The following is a 22,206-nucleotide window of genomic DNA, read 5'->3' on the forward strand; positions in this document are numbered from 1 at the left end:
CGGACCTCACGCCAAGAGCTGCACAACATTCTCTCAGCAAACGTGTGCTGTGACTCTTGAGCCATATGTGTCCTGACAGTGACGTGCAAACGTACAACAAAGTGGCTGCCGGCCTGGACAACATTGCCGGCTGCCCAGCCCAGGCCCAGGCTTCGCCTCCCAGTCTCACCCAACAAAGTCCGGATAAGGCCCGATGGTGTGTTCAGTCTGGGGATGTGGCCACCGTGCCAAGTGATGAGCAACTGACTGACGGTCACACGTCCGAAACAGCAAGCACCTGTGGCCCGAGTGGGCGCCCACTCCCACACACGTCCCCAAGAGCTGGTCCACGGCCGCTCTACTCCATGCAGGTGAGGAGGGGTGCAGGATGTGCTCAAGAAGTCTCAAGTCAGACTGTGCGCGTCATAAACAGACTCTGTGCTCTTTTTGCCTTTTCAATGATCCTTGAAGTCTGAGACACTGCACACCGTGAACAAACAGAAAAATCCCACCTTGAAAAGCTGGAGGCAGCTCCTGTGCTACATCAATTCCTCTACGTTCACATTCTCTGCCTTGGAGAGCACGGGGCTAAGGTACGGAGAGAGCGGCCGGCCCTTGGCTGACACCAGCACGTGCTGAACCCAGCCATCTTTCTCATCCCGCAGCCAGAGAAGCCACATGTAGGTAGACCTGCTTCCTCACTAGTTCCCAATTCACTCTGGGCGTTCTCTACTTTGAATATTTATGTTAAAAGCAAAAATGTATAACATACGAAACACTCACAGCAGTGAGCTCTGCGGCTCTCAAGTTCAGAACACACTGTGCCGATGGGGTGGGTCGATGGGGTGGGTCCGGAATGCACCCATGCCTGGCCCCTGCTGAGCTGCGGAGCCGGGGGCCCCCCCCCCAACTCCGGGGCACCTACAGCAGTCTCTCCACTGCTCTCTGACGATTGCCTGCACATCCACCACCACTGGCCTCAGGTCGTATTATTGTAATTTCCTATAACGCTTAAATTATTTATCAGAATAAATAGCTCGGGCTCTTGTGCTGAGCTGTGCTCTAAAATTATAAAAGACCCATCATACCTCTGCAGGCTGCCTACAAATGAAAAATGCATATTTCAACTATTTTAAGGAAATGTCAGAAAACATCAAGTGTGTCATCATTGTACCATTTAAATTATCTGCACGACATCTGTAAAAAGAGCTGTATGCTTGCATGTGAATTTATCACAGTGCCCCAAAGGCAGACCTTCCCTGCAGGTGCTAAGTCAACGGTGGCCCATCACTCCTTTCCACTGGCGCCGCCTCCGCATGGCCACTCAAGAGATACCTCCCCTGGGTCAGCAGCTGTACCTGTAAGGGGACCTGAGAGGAAACTCTCAAAGGCAGTTCCCAAAGGGCAGGTCTTTGCACAAAGGCAAAGCCGTCTCCCCCACTGCACACCTGCGTGCAAAGACCGGGCACGGGGCGGCCACGCCACGCCGTCACCAGGCAGAGCTCCCAGGGCCAGGGACCCCGCGCCACCTGTGGGGTTGGCCTCTCTCCCTTCGCAAACGCGGCACAGTACAGGTGCAGAGCAGACCAAGCCTGCACAGCGCCCCTGAAAGGAAACTGGAAACACACAGCCGTCGCCACAGTACGTGGCTAACCCCGGGGCCACTCCGACCACGGACCCTCGCCCCAAAGGGCGGGCCCAAGCCTGTTCCGCCCGCCGCGCCGCCACTGGACACGGAGGACGCAGGCGGGAGCCCTGGGTGCGCGTGGGCGCCGCAGGCACCACGAGCGAGTTTCCTCGGAAACCGAGCCGACCCGGGACGCCGTCCCACCAGGGCGGCCGCGGTGTCTGAGCGCGAGGAAAAGCTCCCGCCGCGGCCGCCCCGCGAGAGCGCGCACGGTGTCCGTGCGGCGCGGGTCCCCACGCTGCCCCCGGGAGCGGCCCGGGGGGCCCCCTGCGCTCACCGTCCTCCTTGTCGTCAAACACCGGCCTCCGCGCCGTGGCCGCCGACAGGGACGAGCCCATCCTCTTCTTCCACTTGCTCCACGGAAACAGGGGGCGCGGCTGCGCGCGGGCATCGCTCGCGTCCCGGGCCCGGGGCTGGCCTGCGGCGGGCGGCGGCGGGACCGGGGGCGCGTCGGGGCCCGGGGGGCGCGCGCGGCCGGGGGGCGGCGAGCCGGGGGGCGCCGCGGCGCTGCTGCCTCTGCGCTCCGCGCCGCTCCTCATGGCCGGGTCTGGGTGCGCGCCGCGGCCGCAGCCGGGGACATGGCCCGCCCGCCGGGCGGGGAGCAGGGGCGGCGGCCGGAGCGGCTAGCGGCGCTCTCCGTGCGCCCCGGCCTCGGCGCTGGCTGCCGGCGCGCGCGGGGGTGGGGCCGGGGCGGGGCCGGCGGCGGGGGGGCGGGGCCTGGGGGCGGAGACCCGGCGGGCGGCGCTGGCGGTGGCGCGCCCCGCCGAGGGCCCGCCGCCCACCTCGAGCGGGGCCTGGTCTGCGCGGACCCTGGGGCGGCGGCACCGACTAGGAGGCGGGGACAAGAGCGAGGGAGGGAAGGCCACGATCCCCTCCGGGTCTCCCGAGAGGACGGGAACGGCCCCGCTCGGCAAGGCGGCGGGGACTCGGGGCTCCCCTTGGGTGTCCCCACCCCCGCCGCTTTCGCGAACAAAGCCGGCCACCCGATGTGGGGCGGCCTTCAACTTCATCGTGAGGCTCTGCGCTTCGCCAGGCCGCGCGCGGGGCCGGGGAAGGGCGGCGGGGGCCGAGGCTGGGTGGGGGTCAGAGCGTGCAGGGGAGGGAGAGGGCGGGGCGGGCCTCGGGGCCTGGTGCTTCAGCCCCTCCGCCAGCGGTCTGAGGGGAGGGAGCCTGGCTGCCAGCGCGCGCACTCACGGACTCGTGCACCCGCGCTCTCGGGGTCTCCTTGGCAGGGTCCCCGTCCTCCTCTCGGTGAGGCCTGCCGGACGCCCATCCGGAGCTGGAGCCCCTGGCGCAGGTGCACTCCGCGAGCCCTCCCAGGAACCGTGTGCCCGAGTTGCCCAGAGTCCCCTGGCCCTGCCCGGGTCCGACGAGGGCCTTGGCGCTGACCGCGGGGTTCTCCACGGCCTTCGCGGCGTATTTGGGGAGCGCCACGCACAGCTTAAGCTCGGTGAGTCTCCACCCCTGCTCGCAAGGCCACGTGAGACCGCGGGAGTCCAGCGCTGGGCACAGCGGACGCCCTAGGAGACGGTTCTGAGGAGTGCCAAGCCTCCTGCACCTTAGACTTTGTCACTGAAGAATCATTTCTGTGATGGGTTGGCTTTTGGAGGCCTTAAGTTCTGCCTGGTAGCCAGGCCCAAAGCCCGGTCATTGCTTCCTTCCCCGAGAGGTCGTGGAGGGGCCTTCTGCTTCCCCACAATGCGATGGACCCCCCCCCTCCCCCGCCTCGCTCCCGGCTTGCAGGTCCTGCAAGGCCCTGCGGATCTCCCCGCCGCTGCTCCTCCGTCCATCCACATCCTTCGGCCACCCTGGGCTCTGCCCTGTCTCTACCCACCCCCCACCCCCAACCCCAGGTTGTGGTACTCAGTCTATCCGTCACCATTCCGGTCTCTTTCCATGGTTGGCTACACCTGTACCCCACCCCACCTTTGAAATTCAGCGTGGCTCCTTGACCTGCTTGACCAATGAAGTGAGAACTGTGGTGAGCTGTATAACACAGGTGTGGGACTGGCCATACATATCCCCTTGGCTAAGAGGAAGCCCCCATCACTGGGGACACTTGCAGAGCAGCCCCAGGCTTGTAGGACATGTGTTGGGCCATTGAGATGGGGGAGGGGCACATTTTTGCTCCAGCAGAAGCCAGGTTAGTCCCACTGATTTTGTGAACTGGTCTCTCACTTCTCCAAATGAGCTGTGCTTCCCTAGGGGGATGCCCCTGACATTGAGCCAGTAATTGTCACGTAACCAGAGTCCAGCACAGTCTCCAGTTTTCAGGTGTGCTTCATCTTATGTCGCCGATATGAGATTAACACTTGTGGGCTGCCCGCCTCTTCGTAAACAGTCCTTTTATGGAACTCTGAGCTGCTCTGCTGGGAAGCAGATACCAGCACTGGCCCCAGGAAACAGGAAACAAGTTCAAAGGGGATTCTGATCCTGGGGCGCTCACCGCTCACCGATGTGGAGGGTCCTGGCAGGAGATGGGAAGCAGACCATCCCTGGCTGTGGGCCACCAGCACTGACTCTGCTGGGACCAAACAGAGTCCCAAACACGGTGGCAGGCCAGAGTTTGGGGGATCAAGTGTTGGGATGGTTGGCTGCCTGGCTTCTGATGACCACAGAGAGAATCATCAGAGAGGGGAACGCACAGCGGAGGGGCCGGAGCCCCACGGTGCGTTGGAGGGAGCCCTTCACCTGCTGGGATGGTACCAGGTCTGAACACAGGCTCGTGCATCAGTTCCCAGGGCCGCTGCAAGAAAGCACCGCAAAGTGGTTGGCTGCAAACCACAGAAGTGGATTCTCCCACAGCCCTGGAGCGGAGCCTGTTCCTTCTGGAGGTCCTGAGAGGGAATCCGCCCCTTTCTGGGCTTCTGGTGGGCTCCTGGCAATCCTACGTGACCCTTGACTCGCAGGGGCCTCACTGCACTCTCTGCGTCCATTGTGACATCATGTTTCACCTGCGTGTCCTCACCTCTTCTTCCCTTATGAGGATTTAGGGCCCAGCTTAACGCAGGCTGACACCATCTCGAGATCTTAATTACACCTGCAAAGGCTGTCTTTCCAAAGACAGTCCCATTCATAGGTTCTGGGTGGACATATCTTTTGGGGGGCCACCATTAAACCTACCACAGTCCACTGTTGGGTCCTCCAACATCTGTGTCCATCCTGTGTGCAGAATACCCCACTCGGCACTGTGGCGTGAGCTCCAGGCCTAAAATGCCACCTAAGCATGATCAGCTCACGAGTCCCAAAGGTCACCATGTCTCTCAGGTGCTAGTGACACTCTGGGTGTGGTGCATCCCAAGGCAGAATTCCTCTTCATCTGTGCAGCTGGAAAACAAGATACCTGTTTCCCAAATACGTGGGCAGGTCGAGCGCAGGACAGACCTTTCCATTCCAAAAAGAGAACATGGAAGAAACAAAGGGATCACCACTCCCAAGTAAACTCAAAATGCAGCAGAGAAAATTCCGTTAAGTTTCAAGACCCGAGAAGAATCCTCTGCGACTGGAAGCCCCGTCCTCAGAGCTGTGTTCTTCCTTTATCCTGATGGGTTGCACGCACCTGCAGCTCACCAGCCCTGTCAGCCCCTTTCCTGCTTATAGAACTTTCTAGAAAGTCTGATAGCACCCTTTCACTCCGCCCTGAATCTGTTGCTCTCAGTGCCGACGAGCGGTGCATCTGCCGGCACAGCATTCGCAGACATACACGGGGCTCCCTTAAATGGGGGGGGCAGTGAGCCCACCTTTCCCGCTGGGCTCTGCTGCGACGGCTGAGTGACTTAAGAGTCGCACACCAGCCTCCGGCAAGCGGCTGTGCAGCCACACCCTTGGCCCTCTGTTTCCAACATGCTTTTCCAATAGGCAATTTCCTAATTTTAGTGTTCTTTGCAATCCAGATAGGCCCAAATCATTAAGCGCTGGTTCACTTTTGCTTAAGAGACTTTCCTCAATTTATCTCTTTTCTCTCATATTCTACTATGAGCAGCAAGAGGAAAGCAGCCCACGCCTTTAACACTTTGCTTATAAATCTCCTCAGCCAGTATCCAAGTTCATCACCTGCAAGGCGTTCTGCCTGACATCAGAATGCAGTCCAGCCCAGTTTTCTGCCACTGCACAACCGGGCTCGTTGTTCCTCTGGTTTCCAGTAGCACGTTCCTTGTTTCCATCGGAGACCCCACCACCTTTAATGCTCACCTTGCCACCAACAAACATCCTGCTCATGGTGGTGTGTGTCCTGTCCGAGGGCAGCATTCCCTTCGTCCTCAGTCCTCACCAGCCCACCCCGACGGGCCATATTTCTACCAACTGTCTCTTCAGGGCATTTCGACTGGGTCTCCTGGAATTAATGTCAGTTCAGAGCTGGTGTTCAGTAGTCCCCAAATGTCTGATTATGTCCTTCCCCCCCACCCCCACCCCCAGTGCTCAGTTACCCTGGTAGAAGGCCATCAGTCCCTTCGGGGAAGGCCGGGAGAAAGATAAGCAGTATACATTTTTGGTAGTGTCCCAGAGTCCTTCGAGGGGGCCCTTCCATTCAAGGGGCCCTGGGTCTGTTCACCAGCTGTGGTCTGGAAACTGTTGAGGGGCCATGGCTCCCTGTTTTTGTGATTCAGGTTAGACTTTTGTTCACTTGACCTAGAACTTCTCTGCTAACACAGGCTTCCTGTCTACTCTACTTCCGGAAACATTGCGACTGACCAGCCAACACCACAGGTCTGCTCAAGTCAGACTTGGCCTCTGCTGTGCATCACGGCCACCATGGCCACCTTGCTCATGGTGGGTGAGTGCCTCCTGTCATCATCCACTGGGGAAGAGTTTAGTTCATCTTGGGGTGTATGTCTTATTGGGTGGAATTACGATCTCATTATGTCTTTGTTTGGAGACCAAGTGTCGTTTGAAGAGGTGTGTATGATGTCAGGTCGGCAAGGGGTGGGCTTGTGATGGTTAATTTTATGTGTCACCCTGCCTGGGCTTGGGAAGCCCAGAGAGCTCGCAAAACATTATTTCTTGGCGAGTCTGTGAGGGTGTCTCTGAAAGAGACTGATACTTGAGTTGGTAGGCTGAACAAAGCAGACTATCCTCCCCACCATGGGTGGGCAGCTTGTAACCTGCTGGGGGCCTGAATTCTCTCTTCTGGAGCTCGGCTGTCCTCAGACACTGGATGGAGCTCCTGGCTCTCAGGCCTTCCGACTCTAGGACTTAAACCAACTACCCACTCCACCCCCTCGTAGCCCCTTCCCTGGTTTGTAGGCCTTTGGCCTTTAGGCTGGGAAGTAACACTCAGCGACTCTGGTTCTCTGGCTTGCAGATAGCAGATCCCAGGGCCCCTCGACCTCTGTAACCATATGACCCGGCTTCGGTAATGAACCCCCGTATATATACCTCTGCATATCCTCTTGATTCCGTTTCTCTGGAAAACCCTGACTCGTACAACAACCCAAGAAGAAAACAATCCCCAATGGTGGTAGATTTAAATCCTCCTCTCTCTCTCTAATTGATAGAGCAAGTACACACACACAAGTCTGAGGAACACCGTCACCCAACTTGCCCTAACCGACCTCCAGAGAATATTGTAAAATCAGTGGCATATTACACATCATTTTCAAGCGTGCAAGGGATATTCATGGAGATAAGTCATATCCTGGGACCAAAAAAGAAAAATGTTTCAGTAAATTTCAAAGGTTTAAAATCATACAGAATATGTTGCCTGAACACAATACATTAAAAAAGACACCGATGATAACAGATGTCCTAAAAGGCTGCACACATTTGGAAATTATATGACAAACTTTCAAGTAATCCATGGACCACATAATAAATCACAGAGGGGATTAGAAAATATTTAAAACTGAATGAGTATGAAAACCAACATAACAAAACATGTGGGATACAGCTATTTTTAAATGCTTATATGAAAAAAGTAAGTTTAAAATCAATGATCTAAGTTCTATCTTAAGAAGCTAAAAAAGGAAGAGTAATTTAAATTCAGTGTGAGTAGAAGGAAAAGACATGAGAGCAGAAATCTACGAAACAGAACATGACAAATGATAGAAAAAGTCAATAAAGCAAATCATTGGTACTTTGAAAACAACCAGTAAAACTGATAAAACCCTACTGTTATAGAATAAAAATAGAGCAAAAAAAATGCCACATCAGAATGGAAAAGGGGGTTATCACTACAGGGCCTAAGGAGATTAAAAGAATAATTAGGGGGGCACCTGGGTGGCTCAGTCGGTTAAACGTCTGACTTCAGCTCAGGTCATGATCTCACGGTTCATGCGTTCGAGCCCCGCATCAGGCTCTGTGCTGACCGCTCAGAGCCTGGAGCCTGCTTCAGATTCTGTGTCTCCCTCTCTCTCTCTGCCCCTCACCTGCTCACACTCTATCTCTCTGTCTCTCAAAAATGAATAAACATTAAAAATAATGTTAAAATAAATAAGGGAATATCGCAGAAATTTTGTGCCATAAATTCACAACTCAAAATGGGAGAAGCCTTTTTAAAAATGCAGTTTATCAAGACTGATAGAATAGAGAATATGAATAGGTCATATGTGTGCACAAAATTGACTCTATATCTAAAAACATGCCCCCAAAGAAAAGTGTATTTGCTGAGAAAACTGGATATCCGTATGAGAACAAGCTGAGACCCTTACGCAGATACTAACTCAGAACGGATCAGAGGCCTCTGGTGTCAGAGAGCTGACACCACAAGGTTCTACAAGAAAACATGGCGGACCTACATGACTCCGTTGGCCGAAGAGCTATCAGATGTGACACCAAAAGCTCAAGCTGTCAAAAAGCCCGCGTCTGTCTTCACTGAACTTAAAAACTCGCGTGCTTCAGAGACACCATAAAGAAAACGAAAGGGGGAGGCACAGACTGGGAGGCGGTGATGCTAAGCTTATACTTCTGGCAAAGGACTTGTGCAGAGAATATATAATGACTCACAACTCAGTTATAAGAAAACAAGCAACCCAGTTAAAAGGTGGGCAAAAGACTTGAACAGACATTTGACCGATTCATACAAACGGCTAATGCACACGTAGAAACGTACTCTACACCGTTAATCATCAGGCAGATGAAAATTCCAACCACGCTGAGATAGTACTCCATGCTCATTAGAAGGGCTATAATAAAAACCACACTCACTACTGCAGGGGAGGAAAAAACTTTCCCTGTATCTTCTCAGACCCAGTTTCTGGGGTGTGTGAATTAAAACGACGACAGAGTAATAGGAGGAAACGTTTGTTTTCTGTGCACAAGGGAGGCGTCAGAGAAAAGACAAGAAAAGCTCAAAAAAGCTACTTGGCCTGGGGATTCATACGCCATTTTAACAAAGGGCAGTAAATTGTAGAGAAGTGACAAGAAAAAGTGCTTTGGGCTTCTAGGGATGGTAAGTTGGGGGAAGAAAAACATATGGGGGAAAGTACTGGAAGATAAGGTAATTTAGGAAGGTTTGTTATACAGACTGGAGTCAGCACCGTCTCCAGAGCTGAGAGCGGTCTCCCCTCCCGGCGCGGGAGAGCGTCTTCGCGGAGGGACATCTGCACCCTGACTTGGTGGTGGGGACACACTGTTTCTCAGCACCATTCACCTAAGGTGATCCCATGTCAGGGTGGCATATTCTGTGGTGGCCAAATACCTTGTGTTTTCAAGGACGTAGCAGAACTGGAACCCCCAAATTCTGCAGATAGAAATGTACAGTGATATGGCCACCTGGAGAATAGTTAACTCCTTAAGAATTGAAGCATAAATGCACCATAAGACCCAGCAATTCCCCTCCTAAGAATCTACCCAAGAAAAATACAACACACAGCAACGCAAATACATGCACATGAATATTCATAACAGCATTATTCTTTCTTAAAGTTTTTTATTCTTCACTATTTTGAGAGTGTGTGTGTGCACACACAAGTGGGGGGGGGGCAGAGAGAGACAGGGAGGGCCATGGGCTACAGTCTACCTGCATTTGTTGTTGAATTGTTTGCGGCTGAATTCCTGTTGATCTGGTTTTATGGTTGAATTCATGCATTCTTATACTCCGTGACTGGGCGAATTTCTCGTCCTTTTTCTTTCACATGGTTGAAAAATAGCCGTGTTGTTGGGACCTCACTACTTCGGAGATTGTGATCGGGGGACAAGATCCCAGCTCTCTCACTGATAGCTGCATGGAGCTGGCAGGTCCTTAACCACCCTGAACTTGTTTCCTTATCTGTAACAATCGGGGTGTGCACGAGGTAAGCATCCCCAAATGCAGAAAAACATGGCTTCAAACTGCCTTGTTATTAGGCAAGTGGCACTCTATTTATCTGACATTTTCGTGTGTGTATGTGTATAAATAGAATATATATATACATATATATACATACATAGATAAATATAAAGCTTATTTATTTATCTTGAGGTAGACAGAGGGAGCATGAGCAGGGGAGGGGCAGAGAGAGAGGAAGAGAGAGAATCCCAAGCAGGCTCTGCGCTGTCAGCACAGAGCCTGACGTGGGGCTCGAACTCATGAACCGTGAGCTCATGACCTGAGCTGAAATCAAGAGCTAGAGGCTTAACTGCCTGAGTCCCCCAGGTGCCCCCATCTGACATTTTATATTTCTGCTTTTTTTTTTTTTTTTAATTTTTTTTTTCAACGTTTTTTATTTATTTTTGGGACAGAGAGAGACAGAGCATGAACGGGGGAGGGGCAGAGAGAGAGGGAGGCACAGAAGCGGAAACAGGCTCCAGGCTCTGAGCCATCAGCCCAGAGCCTGACGCGGGGCTCGAACTCACGGACTGCGAGATCGTGACCTGGCTGAAGTCGGACGCTTAACCGACTGCGCCACCCAGGCGCCCTATTTCTGCTTTTTAAAAAAAACCTCAAGCTCTGTGTTGGCAGCACAGAGCCTGCTCGGGATCCTCTCTCTCTCTCTGCCCCTCCCCTGCATGCTCGCTCTTTCTCAAAATAAATAAACTTAAAAAAAAAAATCTCCTTTAAAAAATTCCCTTGCCCTGAATTAGATCTGTCCAGTATACTTTGAACCACTCGACCATTAACAACGTGAAGGGGCACAACGTAGCAGGTGCCCGCGTGCGGCTCTCTCCACGTGGCCTCCCTCACCCTCCACCTGGCTGCCGGGGTCCGTCCGCAGCTCACACTGATCTGATGCTGGACCCCATGGAAGCATGGCGAGCCATCAGCCCCGGGTCCCAGACTTGGCTCGTGGGGCATCCAAGGCGGGTGTGGGTGAGGCAGGTAAACGCAGGTCTCCCGGAAGGCAGAGCCCGTGTCCTCGCCGGACTTCCTGCAAACGTGCCCCAGGCACACGGGCTTGTCAGGTGGTGAGGGGCCACCCGCCTCATCACTCTGTCCCGTGCTGCCCACCCACAAGGAACCACGGACCGAAACTGACGTGTCCACGTCTTGTTTCTCGGGCGCGTGCGGGATTCAGGGACCTTTATGTTTGACGACTGCACATTTTCTGGGGGGCACGTCCCTCCGCAGCAAGTGGATAAGCGGCCGTCACCAGCCCACCTTCCCTCTGAGCCTGGAGCTAGTCGCCTCAGAGGGCCAGGCCGGTCTCTGTCCCCAGGCAGGGGCTGTGACACCAAGCCACCCTCCACAGCCACAGCACTCAGTGCTGCCTTTAAGTAAAACTGAACCTCAAGGTGGCCCCAGCAGCTTGTTGAGGATGAGGACCACACAGGGTGGAGAGATCTGGGGGAGAATCCTTCCCCCACCGCTCCTGATGGAGTTCTGTGCAAACACTCCTGAAATCTTCAGGGAAAAGGGCCAATTCTCTGCATTGTCCTCAATCCTCTCTTCAAAAGAGGTGACAAAATAAAGGGAAGTTTCATCTCTTCGTGCCTGTGGGCCCTGCTCCTGGGCGCCCAGGGAAGCTGTCCTTCAACATTTACGGGGTCAGAATGACTTGGCAAAACCTCAAAGCACGGGGCTACTTCTGCCCCCCACCCCCGCCCCACCGTACATCTGCTCCGTTAGAAACTTAAGCAAAAAGGAGCATTCTGAACAGACAGATAAGAAAAAGAGAAAACCTCCCTGCTCCCCATGCAATTAAAGTCCCACAGCCTTGCACAGACTAGAAACAGAAGATAAAGTCTCTAACCTTCCACACTGTCCCCAGTTGTGATGATTTGTAATTCTTCATGTGCAAACACATACGACGCTGCCCCAAAGGCCCCTCCCCGGAGCAGTCCCTCCTCGTGAAAGTCGTGTATTCGGGCAGCTGGGCCTAACTTGGGCTCTGATAAAGCTCTTCTTTTCTCTCTAAAATTTTAAAAAGGTTTGCTCATTTGCTTCGACATCGGCTTGTGAGCACCCTGGCTGCCTCACCTGGTTTTGAAGCAAAGACTTTGCAGTAGAAATCAGCCTTCTTCATGGGGCACCTGGGTGACTCGGTCAGTTAAGCGTCCAACTTTGGCTCATGATCTCACAGTCCGTGGGTTCGAGCTCCGCGCCGGGCTCTGTGCTGACAGCTCGGAGCCTGGAGCCTGGAGCTTGCTTCGGACTCTGTGTTTCCCTCTCTCTGTCCCTCCCCTGCTCATGTTCTGTCTCCCTCTCTCTGTCCCTTCCCTGCTCATACTGTTTCTCTCTCTCTCAAAAATAAACAAACATTAAAAAAATTAAGAAAGCAAGAAAGAAATCAGGCTTCTTCAGGCCTGACTGGGAAAGTTCTGTCTGGCCGGTCAGAGAAAAGCCGCGCCTGTCCTGGCTGGGGACACCCAGCACAAGCTGGCACGGGAGCCACAGGTTATCCACACTGGGCTGTGTGCCATCGTCCCCTCCCTGGGAGAGGCCACACGGTCATGCTGCCCAGGTCAGGCTGTGTGTCAGCTTCTGCAGGGGTCCGTGGGCACCCCTCTGGCCATGCAGCCGACATCCGCGGGCAGGGGCTGGGCCCTGTAGCCCAGAGGCTGGGTCCGTGTGGACGCTCAGCTCAGATCTGGCCCAGGACCCGGGCGCCAGGGGCCGGACGTCAGACCCGGGCCGGGGGCCGGGGGCCGGCGGTGTCATGGCTACTGGCTAAGTCCACCTAAGAGTGTGAGCCTGCTGCTTCTGGGCTTCCAGAAAGGCCCCCTGTGGAGAAATCACTTCTGCTTTAGAGTCTGGCTGTGGGAGGGGACCCCCACCTTCTCATGCTCCCCTTAGATGCTCCTGGAAGGAGGGGCAGGTCCAGAGCCAGGCGTGAATCCAGGTCCTCCATTTTCCCGGGGGCGTCTCCGGCCCCCAGTCGCCACCCTGCACCTTCACTTCTCCGTGTGGCATCGGGTAACGACCCCCACCCGGCGTCACGGAGACGAGCACCCGGCGTTTGCTGGCCCGTCGGGCACCACGCTGCTGTCTTACCACAAGCTGCATTCAGACCTCACACCATCATACAAGATCCCCGTCGTGACCACCGCATTTTACAAGCGAGTGACAGGGTTGGAAGGACCCACCCAGGCCCAGGCATGAGCAGGGGTGGGTTAGGACCCCGTGCCCCCCACAGCAGTTGGGCAGCAGGTGCTCGTCCCGTAGCTCATTTGTTCTGGGACACGTGACACGTGGAACATATAAAAGGTCTGAAGCGCAAGCAGGAACCCCGTGAGCCGACCCGGCCACCGGCACCCCACCCATTAGCCCCCTGAAGCCGCGACTACAGATCCCACAGGAGGGGCGGCTGAAACAACAGAGGCTAATTCCCTCCCGGTTCTGGAGGCCAGAGGTCCAGGATCAGGTGTCCACGAGCCCGGTTCCTCCCGAGGCCTCGCTCTGCAGTCCTCAGTGTGTAGCCGGCCGGCCCTCCCCATGGCCCCACGGGGTCGTCCCCGTGCGTGTCTGTGTCCTCGTGTCTTCTCTTCTCACAAGGACGCCCGTCAGAATGGGTCAGGGCCACCCCTCAGGTGCTGGGACCAGGATTCAATGCACGGGTTTCAGAGAGACACGACTCGGCCCCTCACACGCCCCACGTGCACGCCCGTCCCCTGCCTCCCCCAACCTGGGGGCGGCGTCTCTGCCCAGCCAGCAAGGCCCCAGAGACCACGGCACGAACATACAGAAAATAAACCAGTGTGGTTAGTACCGAGGAGAGGCTGGCCGCCGTACATCTGTTCTAGCGATCAGTCCGGGGGCTGGGAGAACGGCCTTGGGGGTGGGCTGTGGACCCCGCGTGCCCACCACACACAGCTGGGCCAGGACATCTCTCTTACCTCACCTCTACGTGCGGCACTCAAACGGCTGCCACGGTGACACCTCAGCCCCCCCCCCCCTTAGGTAGGAATATGGACCCAGCCCACGTTCCCCAGTTCTCGAAATGTCCCAGTGCCCGTGGTCACGGCACCCGGGGGGAGCAGCGGGGGTCACCGCCGGTGCTGGGCTGGGGCAGCCCTCTTCCTCAGAGGGCGATGTGGGTCCACCGCTGGGCCCGGGTCTGCAGACGGGCCTGGTATCATGACTGGTGCCGCAGCGCCTGCCCCTGGCTTCTTGGCTTCCATCCCCGTCTTCTCTGGACCGTGCGGACTGAGGGGGGCCGTCGCCGGCCGGCCCGGGCCTCACGCTCGCTGCCATCACAGGCCAGTACCCACGGCCACAGGCTGTGAACCTCCACATCAGCTCGTCGCCACGTTTTCTCCAGTGAAGACAGTTCCTTTCCAGGAGATATGCTCACTGTGGGGACGGCATGGTGGCCCCAAAACGTCCACAACCTTACCCCCAAAACCTGTGAGTATGGTACACACAGGACCAAAGGGACGTCATACACGTGCTGAGTGACAGATGCTGAGGGGGAGATGATCCTGAATTATCTGATGGGCCAACGGCATCACAGGCTCCGTGGGAGAGGGAGCAGGAGGGTCAGAGTCGGAGATGGAGGTGTGACGATGGAGTGAGGACACGAGGCAGGGGCCGTGAGCCAAGGGACACAGGTGCCTCGAGAAGCTGGAGAAGACAAGGAAACAGATCCTCGCCCAGAGCCTCAGCAGGAAGCAGTCCTGTAGACACCTCATGTCACCCAGGGAAAGCCAGCCAGACTTGTGAGCGCCCGAGCTGTAGGAGAAACGCGTCTGTCACAGGCCACCAAGGCTCTGACGGATTTCTACGGCAGCCACGGGAAACGGAGTTGAGGCAAACCGTTTTCACCCCGTTGGGCATGAATGCCAAGGCGACGAAAGCCCAGCAGACACGGCCTGGAAGTGCTCGGGTCACAGGTGAGTCCGTGCGAGCGAGAGCCTTCTGTCTGAGGCTGAAAGAAAAGTGCTTCCTGTGTTAGGCTCCCTTTTGTGCCCCGGAGACGCCTGCCCTCTGCGCACCGTCCGTTCCATAAGAGCCGCGTCGTGTTACAGGGCTGATTTCTCTCCAGTGGCAGCACGGGCTCCGCTTATCAGAAATTCCGGACACGTGGCCGCGTGCTGTGGGCGTGGAACCACATGCCAGCTGGAAAGACAGGAATGCACCTGCATTTCCTCACTCGTTCATTCAAGTCTGACTGGGCTCCCTCGTGCCACGGGGCGCTGTGTGCCGCTCTCGGGCACAGCCTCCGTGCTGATACCCCGAGGGGCCCCCAAGCGACACAACAGCAAGGTCTCACATAATCCACACTTTCGTGGCACCGATGGGCTCGCAGGAAGCGAAGGACCTCGCCAGGGGACAAGAAAGCGACTCAAAGCCCGCTGTCTAGGAGACATCTGGAGAGGAATCTGCTTCATCCCCAGAGTGGAAAAGGAAGAGGGGAGCGCCGGGACTCAGGAAGATTGTGGGGGGTGGGGCAGGGACCGTGTCTGGACTGCCCCACAGGGGGGCTGCCGCTCCTCGGGGATACGAACCCTTGTCCCCAGCCATGCGGAAAGTCCTGCTGTTCTCACGAGGGCTTTGCGTGAGGACCTTGCGGACGCCTGGGTTTTAAGAGTGGGTCGATGCCGGGTAGGAGAGGGAGGGCAGAGGCAGAGGGCCATGCAGAGCCAGCCCTCCCTCCCTCCCCGCTGCACCCTGAACCCCCAAGAGCCGGAGCTCACGGGAGCCTGGGGGAGGGTGACTGGTGCCCATGGGCCATGGAGCCGGTGGGGGCCGTCTATGGGGCTCAACTGTTTGTCCCCAAAACTCAAAGGCGAGCTCACCCCCAGGCTCACCTGGAGCATTCACTGAGGAGTCATCCCACGCTCCTCCCAAGACGCCAGAGAACCAGCATTCCCGCGTGGTCCTCCTGCCTTCCTGAGGCAGTCCCGCTGCCCACGCCTCATGCACTCTCAGTGGCGGGTGGCACCCGTGAAAACCAAGGTCGTCTTCCCTCTACGGCCTCACTGTCTTCTGAGGAAGGATATGTTTCAACTGCCACATTTAGAACTCGGTGCGGCTGGCAGAGCAGAGATGGCGCCAGCTGCTCAGAAGCATCTGGAACGTTTTCCAGAAAATAACTCCCAGCCATTCTGAAGTCTGTGAAGCTTACCTAGAAATGCTTATTCTCTTTTTTTAAAACTTTCTAGAAAGTAGATTTCAAGTTTTAAAAATACTTTGTCTTGGGGGCGCCTGGGTGGCTCAGTCGGTTAAGCGTCCGGCTTCGGCTCAGGTCATGATCTTGCAGTTCGTGGGTTCAGGCCCCGCGTCAGGCTCTGTGCTCACAGCTCAGAGCCTGGAACCTGCTTCGGATTCTGTGCCTCCCTCTCTCTCTGCCCCGCCTCCACTTGCACTCTGTCTGTCTCTCAAAAATGAATAAACATTAAAAAAATACATATTTTTTATTTTGCGTTTCTTTTGATACAGAAGGATGTTAGTTATCAGGAATCTACCAAACATAACTTACAGCCTCTTCATACCAAGAAATTAAACAGCAAAAACTAAGACAGAACAAAATGCTCTTATTGTCCATTGTGCATAAAACACTTACTTCCTCTGGGCAAGCAGGCACCCTCGGTTTGCACACACAGACCCTTCCACCATTCCCTCCATCCACGGCCACGACAGAGATGTTTAAAAAGAAAGCATTAAAAACCCTAACCGTTCCACAGACCAAAGGCGGAAGGAAGACACAGAACAGGGTGCAGGATAGAGACCTTGGACCTGCGGGGCTCTGGGTCCAGAAATAGGCAAGTGGCTGGGAAATGCGGTCCCTGAGGGTCGAAGAGTCTAAAACTGCCCAAAGGGAGTGGGGGAACAACAGCCAAGAGCATTACCTAAAATTGGACCCAGGGCAAGTCTCCCACCTCTACGACAGGAAGTTGAGAAAGAAAATCACCTCTGCAACAGTTACCTGAGGATCCCCCAGAGGATGGACTTGGACACTTCTGCACTTCTCAGGGGGTGGCTGCACGAGAGCCCCGAGCACCCAGTGTAACACACATCAGCGCTGCAGAGCCCCAAAAGGCTGTGTGGAGGCACCTGCAGGACAGAGAAACACAGACAGGTGAGCAGACAGAGAACACAGAACACAAGCCCCTTGTTTACGACGAGCCTGCCAGCCTCAATTCCAAAGCACGTTACTCTAAGAAGAAAGATAACAAGATCAGCAACCAGCAGATGAATTCATCCCAGATGAAATGAAAACAATACAGCAACCTAAAAATTAAAATAGAGCAGATTTTAAAATAACCATGTTTAGGATTCTCACATTGGATAAAGAGAAAACATCCACAAAAACTTGGAAGAGATTATAAAACAAGAACTGGAAAAACAAAATAAGAACAGTATAACAAAGAAAATTAGAAATGAGACATGAAGTCATAAAAAAATAACCATCTAAGTACATGATACAAAGTCTAAGTGGGCACCAGTGGAGACAGATTTCCCGGTGGAAAGCACAGGTAAACATTAAGAAAAGCAGTTTTGAGACATGGAGAACAGACTGACTGGTTTCAATCTATCCCCTCACAGGAGACCCAGAATAAGAGAATCAAGGTCGGGGTGCAGACCACAGGCCACATTTACGTGAAGACAAAACGCCTGGAATGTCCGGGATCGAAGATCCTTTCTGTTCTCAGACAGAAAGAACACACCAAGTGCCAAGCAGTGTCACTGAAACAACCCACACTTGACAATTATCGTAGTGAAATGTCAGGACATTAAGGACACAGGAAGAAAAGACGGATTTCCCTCACAGAAATGGCAACTCAATGGACAGTAAGCTTCTCGTCAGCAGCAAGAGCTTCCAAAGAGTCGTGTCTTTAAAATTCTGACTCGAGATAACTGCCAACGAGTTCTATACCAGTTGACCCTCATTCAAGAGTGAGATCAAAAGAAAGACTTTTCATACACTTTCCAACAGGCACGTCTGTAACCGCCACACTATGCCCGTCCTGCCACCGTGGGTCATCTGGGAATCTGCTCTGAACCTCTCACCTGCCCTTAGCGTTGCGTGTGCCTCCAGAAACTAATAGCCCGTCTTCCTCCGTTTCCAAGCCTCCTGCAAGAGCCCCTGTAACCACACAGAAAAGTATCCAGGGCAGGAGAGGAGGCACTCCGAGGGCAGGACGGAGGTGCAGAGGAGGCACTCCGAAGGCAGGACGGAGGTTCTGAGTTGGCCAGAGTCTCCGTGTGTTAGACTTGCTGTGGAATCCCCTGTGCCGACCCTACTCTCCCTGCCTGTTGATGAATGTGGTCTTCTAACCTACTTTCTGCTTCACCAACACCCTCTTCAGCTCTAAGCTATTGTTGTATTTTTTCAGATCCAGAATTCCAATTTGATTCCTGACTGTAATTTCCAATATCATTACTTCTTTGAACATATTAAGCCTTACCAAACTGTATTCTTGCAAATTTCATTATCTGGACCACCCACAGGTCAGTTTCTTTTTCCTCGTTTTTCTTGGATTTGATCACGTGTTCATGTTGCCTGGTGTGTGACTAACATTACACACTTTATTTCTACGCTTTCATGTTTATTTATTCATCTGGGGGAGACGGGCGAGAGAGAGAGAGAGAGAGAGAGAGAGAGAGAGAGAGAGAGAGAATCCCAAGCAGGCTCCTCACTGTCAGTGCAGAGCCCCACACGGGGCTCAAACCCACAAACCATGAAATCATGACCTGAGCCGACCGAGCCACCCAGGTGCCCCGTATGTTACCCATTTTAAAACCATGAAGATAACTGGAGACCTAAGATGGCATTTTCTTCTTTCTCTGGAAAGGATTGACCTCCACTTCTGGCAGGGAGCCAAAAACACAGCACCCTGGTCACACAGCTGCGGTCTGAGGCTGAGCTTCAGGCCCCATGAGGTTTGGCATTCCTCCAGGTCACTCTTGTCCTAGAGTAAGGCATTACGGAGCCCCAACCCAAAACCCGGGGGTTTACTAGACCCTCTGTCTCTGCAGGGATGTCAGAATAATAACTTAATCCCTTGAGTCTTTGGTCTCTTGGGAGCTTTGCTCAGAAGCTGAGGTTTTTGTTTTGTTTTTTATAATTTTTGTAATGTTTTATTTTTGACAGAGTGCGAGCGGGGGAGGGGCAGAGGGAGGGACAGAGAATCTGAAGCAGGCTCTGCTGATGCCCCAGTAGCTGAGCTTTCTAATACCTCTTCCAAACAGAAAGATGCTCACTGGAGGAAAAGTTCACTTTTCTGGAATGCTTCACTCCCTTGTTGCGGAAGGGTTGGTCATAAGGAGCTAGCCTGCCCTTTCTGTAGCGGAAACCGAGAGTGACCTTTCACAGCAAGGTGGATCTTATCTTAGCATCCGTGTAAAGCTCTTCAGGGGCCTTTGTAGATGATACTTTGGGCAGCCCTTCTAACACTGTCCCCAATTTAGTTTCAGGTACTGTGGTGGCTTTGTGACGACGTGTCAGCTAAGTTGGCCTTAACTACCATCCCTCCTCCCCCTCCCAACCCCTTTCCCACGGGGTTTGCTAACTGGATCACAAGAGGCATCTCGCTGAGGTTTGGCGGACGGAGGGTGAAGCCGCAGCGGTCTGGTTTTCACACGTGGGCGGTCCGGGCGGGGCCCCAGGTGTGGCTGCGGCCCATCCGCTATTGCACACCTGCTAGCTCACCTCGCTGGCGGGAGGCAGGTGTGCGGTCCTGCGACAGACGGTGCCAACTTCTTCTGCAGGACGTCCCCAGGGCCGGTCCGTCCTCCCGGCTTCCTGCTTGCGCCCACGCCCCCTGTCCCCGGCAGCTTCCCCTCGGCGCCGCCTGCTCCAGCACAGCCGTGGACTAACAGCCTTCGGAGGCCGTCCAGCCAGCTCCGCGGCGCGGAAGGTCCGCCCCCTCGATCCCCGCAACGGCGCCCCCGGGGGTCCTGCGTCTGCCTGGGCGTCCGTCTGCCGCCGCCCGAGCGCCCGGCCGCAGAGGGAGTCCTGCTTGGCCCCGGCCCACGCGAGGCTCCTTGCTCCCCCGGTGGTCGTGTCCGCGTGACGGCGGCGATCCCGGGACCCTCGGAGGAGCCAGGCGGACGCGGGGCAGAAGCGAGGTCAGGACCCCGGGAGGGTTCGCGGGTCCCGGAGGCCGCTGGGCTGAGTGGAGCGCGCCCCGCCCAGGGTCTGCTCGCTCTCGCGGCCGCAAGGGTCCTCCTCGCGCATCCGACTCTCCGGACTGAGGCACACGTGCCCCCCGGGGACGCCACCGCCTGCCGCGCGGAAGAGACCGCGGGCCGCAGCCCACGCGCGCTGGGACGCGCTTCCGCGGCCGGCGCAGGCGCACCGCCCTCCCCGCGGCTGCGCGTGCTCCGCGGCTTGGCCCCTCCGGGACCCCGTAGGGCGTCTCCATGGCGACCGCGTGGGCCTGGCGGCCTGCATCGTTGGGCTGCACCGCTCTCGGTTCCCCGCGTGCCAGCGAGCTCCTCCTCGCGGAGAGGGGCGCCGCAGGTGAGGCGGGGTGGGGTGGGGTGGGGTGGGGTGGGGGTGGGGGGTCGCTGCAGGTGAGGCAGGGGGCGAGGTGGGGGAGGGCGCCGCAGGTGAGGTGGGGGGAGGCAGGGGAGGTGCCACAGGTGAGAGCGGGGTGGGAGGGAGCCGCGGGTGAGATGGGGGGACAAGGGGAAGTGTCGCAGGTGAGGCGGGGGTGCCTGGTGGGAGGGCGCCATAGGTGAGGCGTGGGGGGTGGGGGGAGGGCACCGCAGGTGAGGTGGGGGTGCGGGGTCGCCGCAGGTGAGGTGGGGGGGGAGGACTCCGCAGGTGAGATGGGGGGACGGGAACTGTCGCAGGTGAGGAGAGGGTGCAGGGGAAGGGCGCTGCAGGTGAGGGGGGTGGGGTGGGGGTGGGGGTTCGCTGCAGGTGAGGGGGGGAGGTGCCCGGTGGGAGGGCGCCATAGGTGAGGCTGGGGTGGGAGGGTGCCAGGGGGTGAGATGGGGGGCAGGCAGCAGAAGGAAGGTGGTGCCCCCTCGGCCCACTGTGCCCTGTCCGGCTGCCCCGGGAAAGGCTGTGCACCCCAGGCCTGGAACTTGAGGACTAACGGGTCCGCCCAACCAGGTCTGGTGCAGATGGGGAAACTGAGGCAGGCATGGTGGGGACGTGGCGCAGCCTCCGCCCCTCCAGGAGTCCGCTCTACCCATTTTCAGGTCCTGTTGTTTTGCTCTCCTTTTGAGATTTTTTTCCCCTCAGGAGGATTGTAGGAGGTTGAAGCAGCCTTCCCGGTGCTGATTCCCAGGAGAGGATCCATGAGGGAAGGCCCAGGGTGTCCGCGGGTCGCCCTCTCTCATTCATTGCTCAGCCTTTGGGCAGCTCCTTAACTACCCCAAGCCTCGCACTCCTCAGCACAAGCACGGGAAGGAAGTATGTGTGTGCGCTCGTGTACCAGCCAAGTGGAGTGTTAACCAGGGATCGCGTGTGAGCCCATTAGCATTCCGATGTGTGTTATTACCGCTGGATCCGTTGTTTAGAAATTACACGTGGAGGGGCTCCTGGGTGGCTCAGTCGGTTTAGCGTCTGACTTGCGCTCGCGTCATGATCTCCCGGTTTGTGGGTTTGAACGCCATGTCGGGCTCTGTGCTGACAGCTCAGAGCCTGGAGCCCTCTTCGGAGTCTGTGTGTGTCTCTCTCTCTGCCCCTCCCCTGCTCACGCTCTGTCTCTGTCTCAAAAATAAATAAACATTAAAAAAAAAGTTAGAAATTGCACGTGGAAGTGTGCTTCCCCAGAAGAGCTGCTGGTGAGCAGCAGTTCTTAAACTACTTTGGGAATATTGTGGAACAACTAAAAGTGAAGATTCTTTTTTGACAGATTTTCCCAGCACCTAACTTTGTGTTCCCCAGACCCAGCGCTGCTCCCTGAGCCAAACGGGCAGGATTCCTGGGCTCGGGGAGGTTGGTACCCGGTGGAGGGGATGGGGGGCGGGGGAGAGCTCAGAACCTCAGCAGGAGTACGCAGTGTGGACGGGGGATCCGTCCACACCACGTTTACGGGAGGAACGTATTGGCTTACGGGCCGAAACCTTCTGACGTTTTCATCCCTAATATAGCCATTCTTGTTTTGGGTCATTGTGTTTTCCAGGAGCTTAAAGTGGAATCTTGGAACTCTGTGCTTCGAAGTGAGGCTCATACGTTTAATCAGAACCTTCTTGACTTCCTGCTTTCTTCCTTCCTTAGAACTTGAATGTCAAATTTATGATACCGTTTATGAAAAATGGTGGTTTTGTAAGCGAGTGACACTGT

General features: G+C 55.7%; 2 protein-coding genes and 2 long non-coding RNA genes across 13 annotated transcripts in view; 2 read left to right on the forward strand and 2 right to left on the reverse strand.

The window, feature by feature from the left end:
* Positions 1–2,329, reverse strand: part of STK32C (serine/threonine kinase 32C) — a 78,569-nt gene extending 76,240 nt beyond the window's left edge. For both annotated transcript variants that reach the window (XM_058698198.1, XM_058698197.1), the window contains exon 1: positions 1,944–2,329. In XM_058698198.1, the coding sequence (XP_058554181.1) occupies positions 1,944–2,205 (262 nt within the window). In that variant the 5' untranslated portion in view covers positions 2,206–2,329. The remainder of the gene's footprint in view (positions 1–1,943) is intronic.
* Positions 2,330–3,512: 1,183 nt separating this feature from the next.
* LOC131493604 (uncharacterized) lies at positions 3,513–18,061 on the reverse strand. Its single transcript, XR_009252778.1, has 3 exons — positions 17,973–18,061; positions 16,888–17,015; positions 3,513–5,999 (listed from the first exon to the last, which is right to left on the reverse strand). It is a non-coding gene; the product is annotated as an uncharacterized LOC131493604 (long non-coding RNA).
* Positions 18,001–18,377, forward strand: LOC131493607 (uncharacterized). The gene is made up of 2 exons (XR_009252779.1): positions 18,001–18,109; positions 18,143–18,377. It is a non-coding gene; the product is annotated as an uncharacterized LOC131493607 (long non-coding RNA).
* Positions 18,378–20,299: 1,922 nt separating this feature from the next.
* Positions 20,300–22,206, forward strand: part of LRRC27 (leucine rich repeat containing 27) — a 36,717-nt gene continuing 34,810 nt past the window's right edge. Inside the window, exons 1-4 of one of the 9 annotated variants that reach the window (XM_058698191.1) lie at positions 20,314–20,427; positions 21,160–21,330; positions 21,808–21,858; positions 22,046–22,188. The gene's annotated coding sequence lies outside the window, so the exon portion shown is untranslated. Of the gene's footprint in view, positions 20,428–21,159; positions 21,859–22,045; positions 22,189–22,206 lie in introns of all 9 variants that reach the window. The other 8 variants (XM_058698190.1, XM_058698195.1, XM_058698194.1 and 5 more) reach the window with 8 other exon arrangements.

The sequence above is a fragment of the Neofelis nebulosa genome, chromosome 13 (genome assembly GCF_028018385.1).
Source record: "Neofelis nebulosa isolate mNeoNeb1 chromosome 13, mNeoNeb1.pri, whole genome shotgun sequence".
Taxonomy (NCBI): domain Eukaryota; kingdom Metazoa; phylum Chordata; class Mammalia; order Carnivora; family Felidae; genus Neofelis; species Neofelis nebulosa.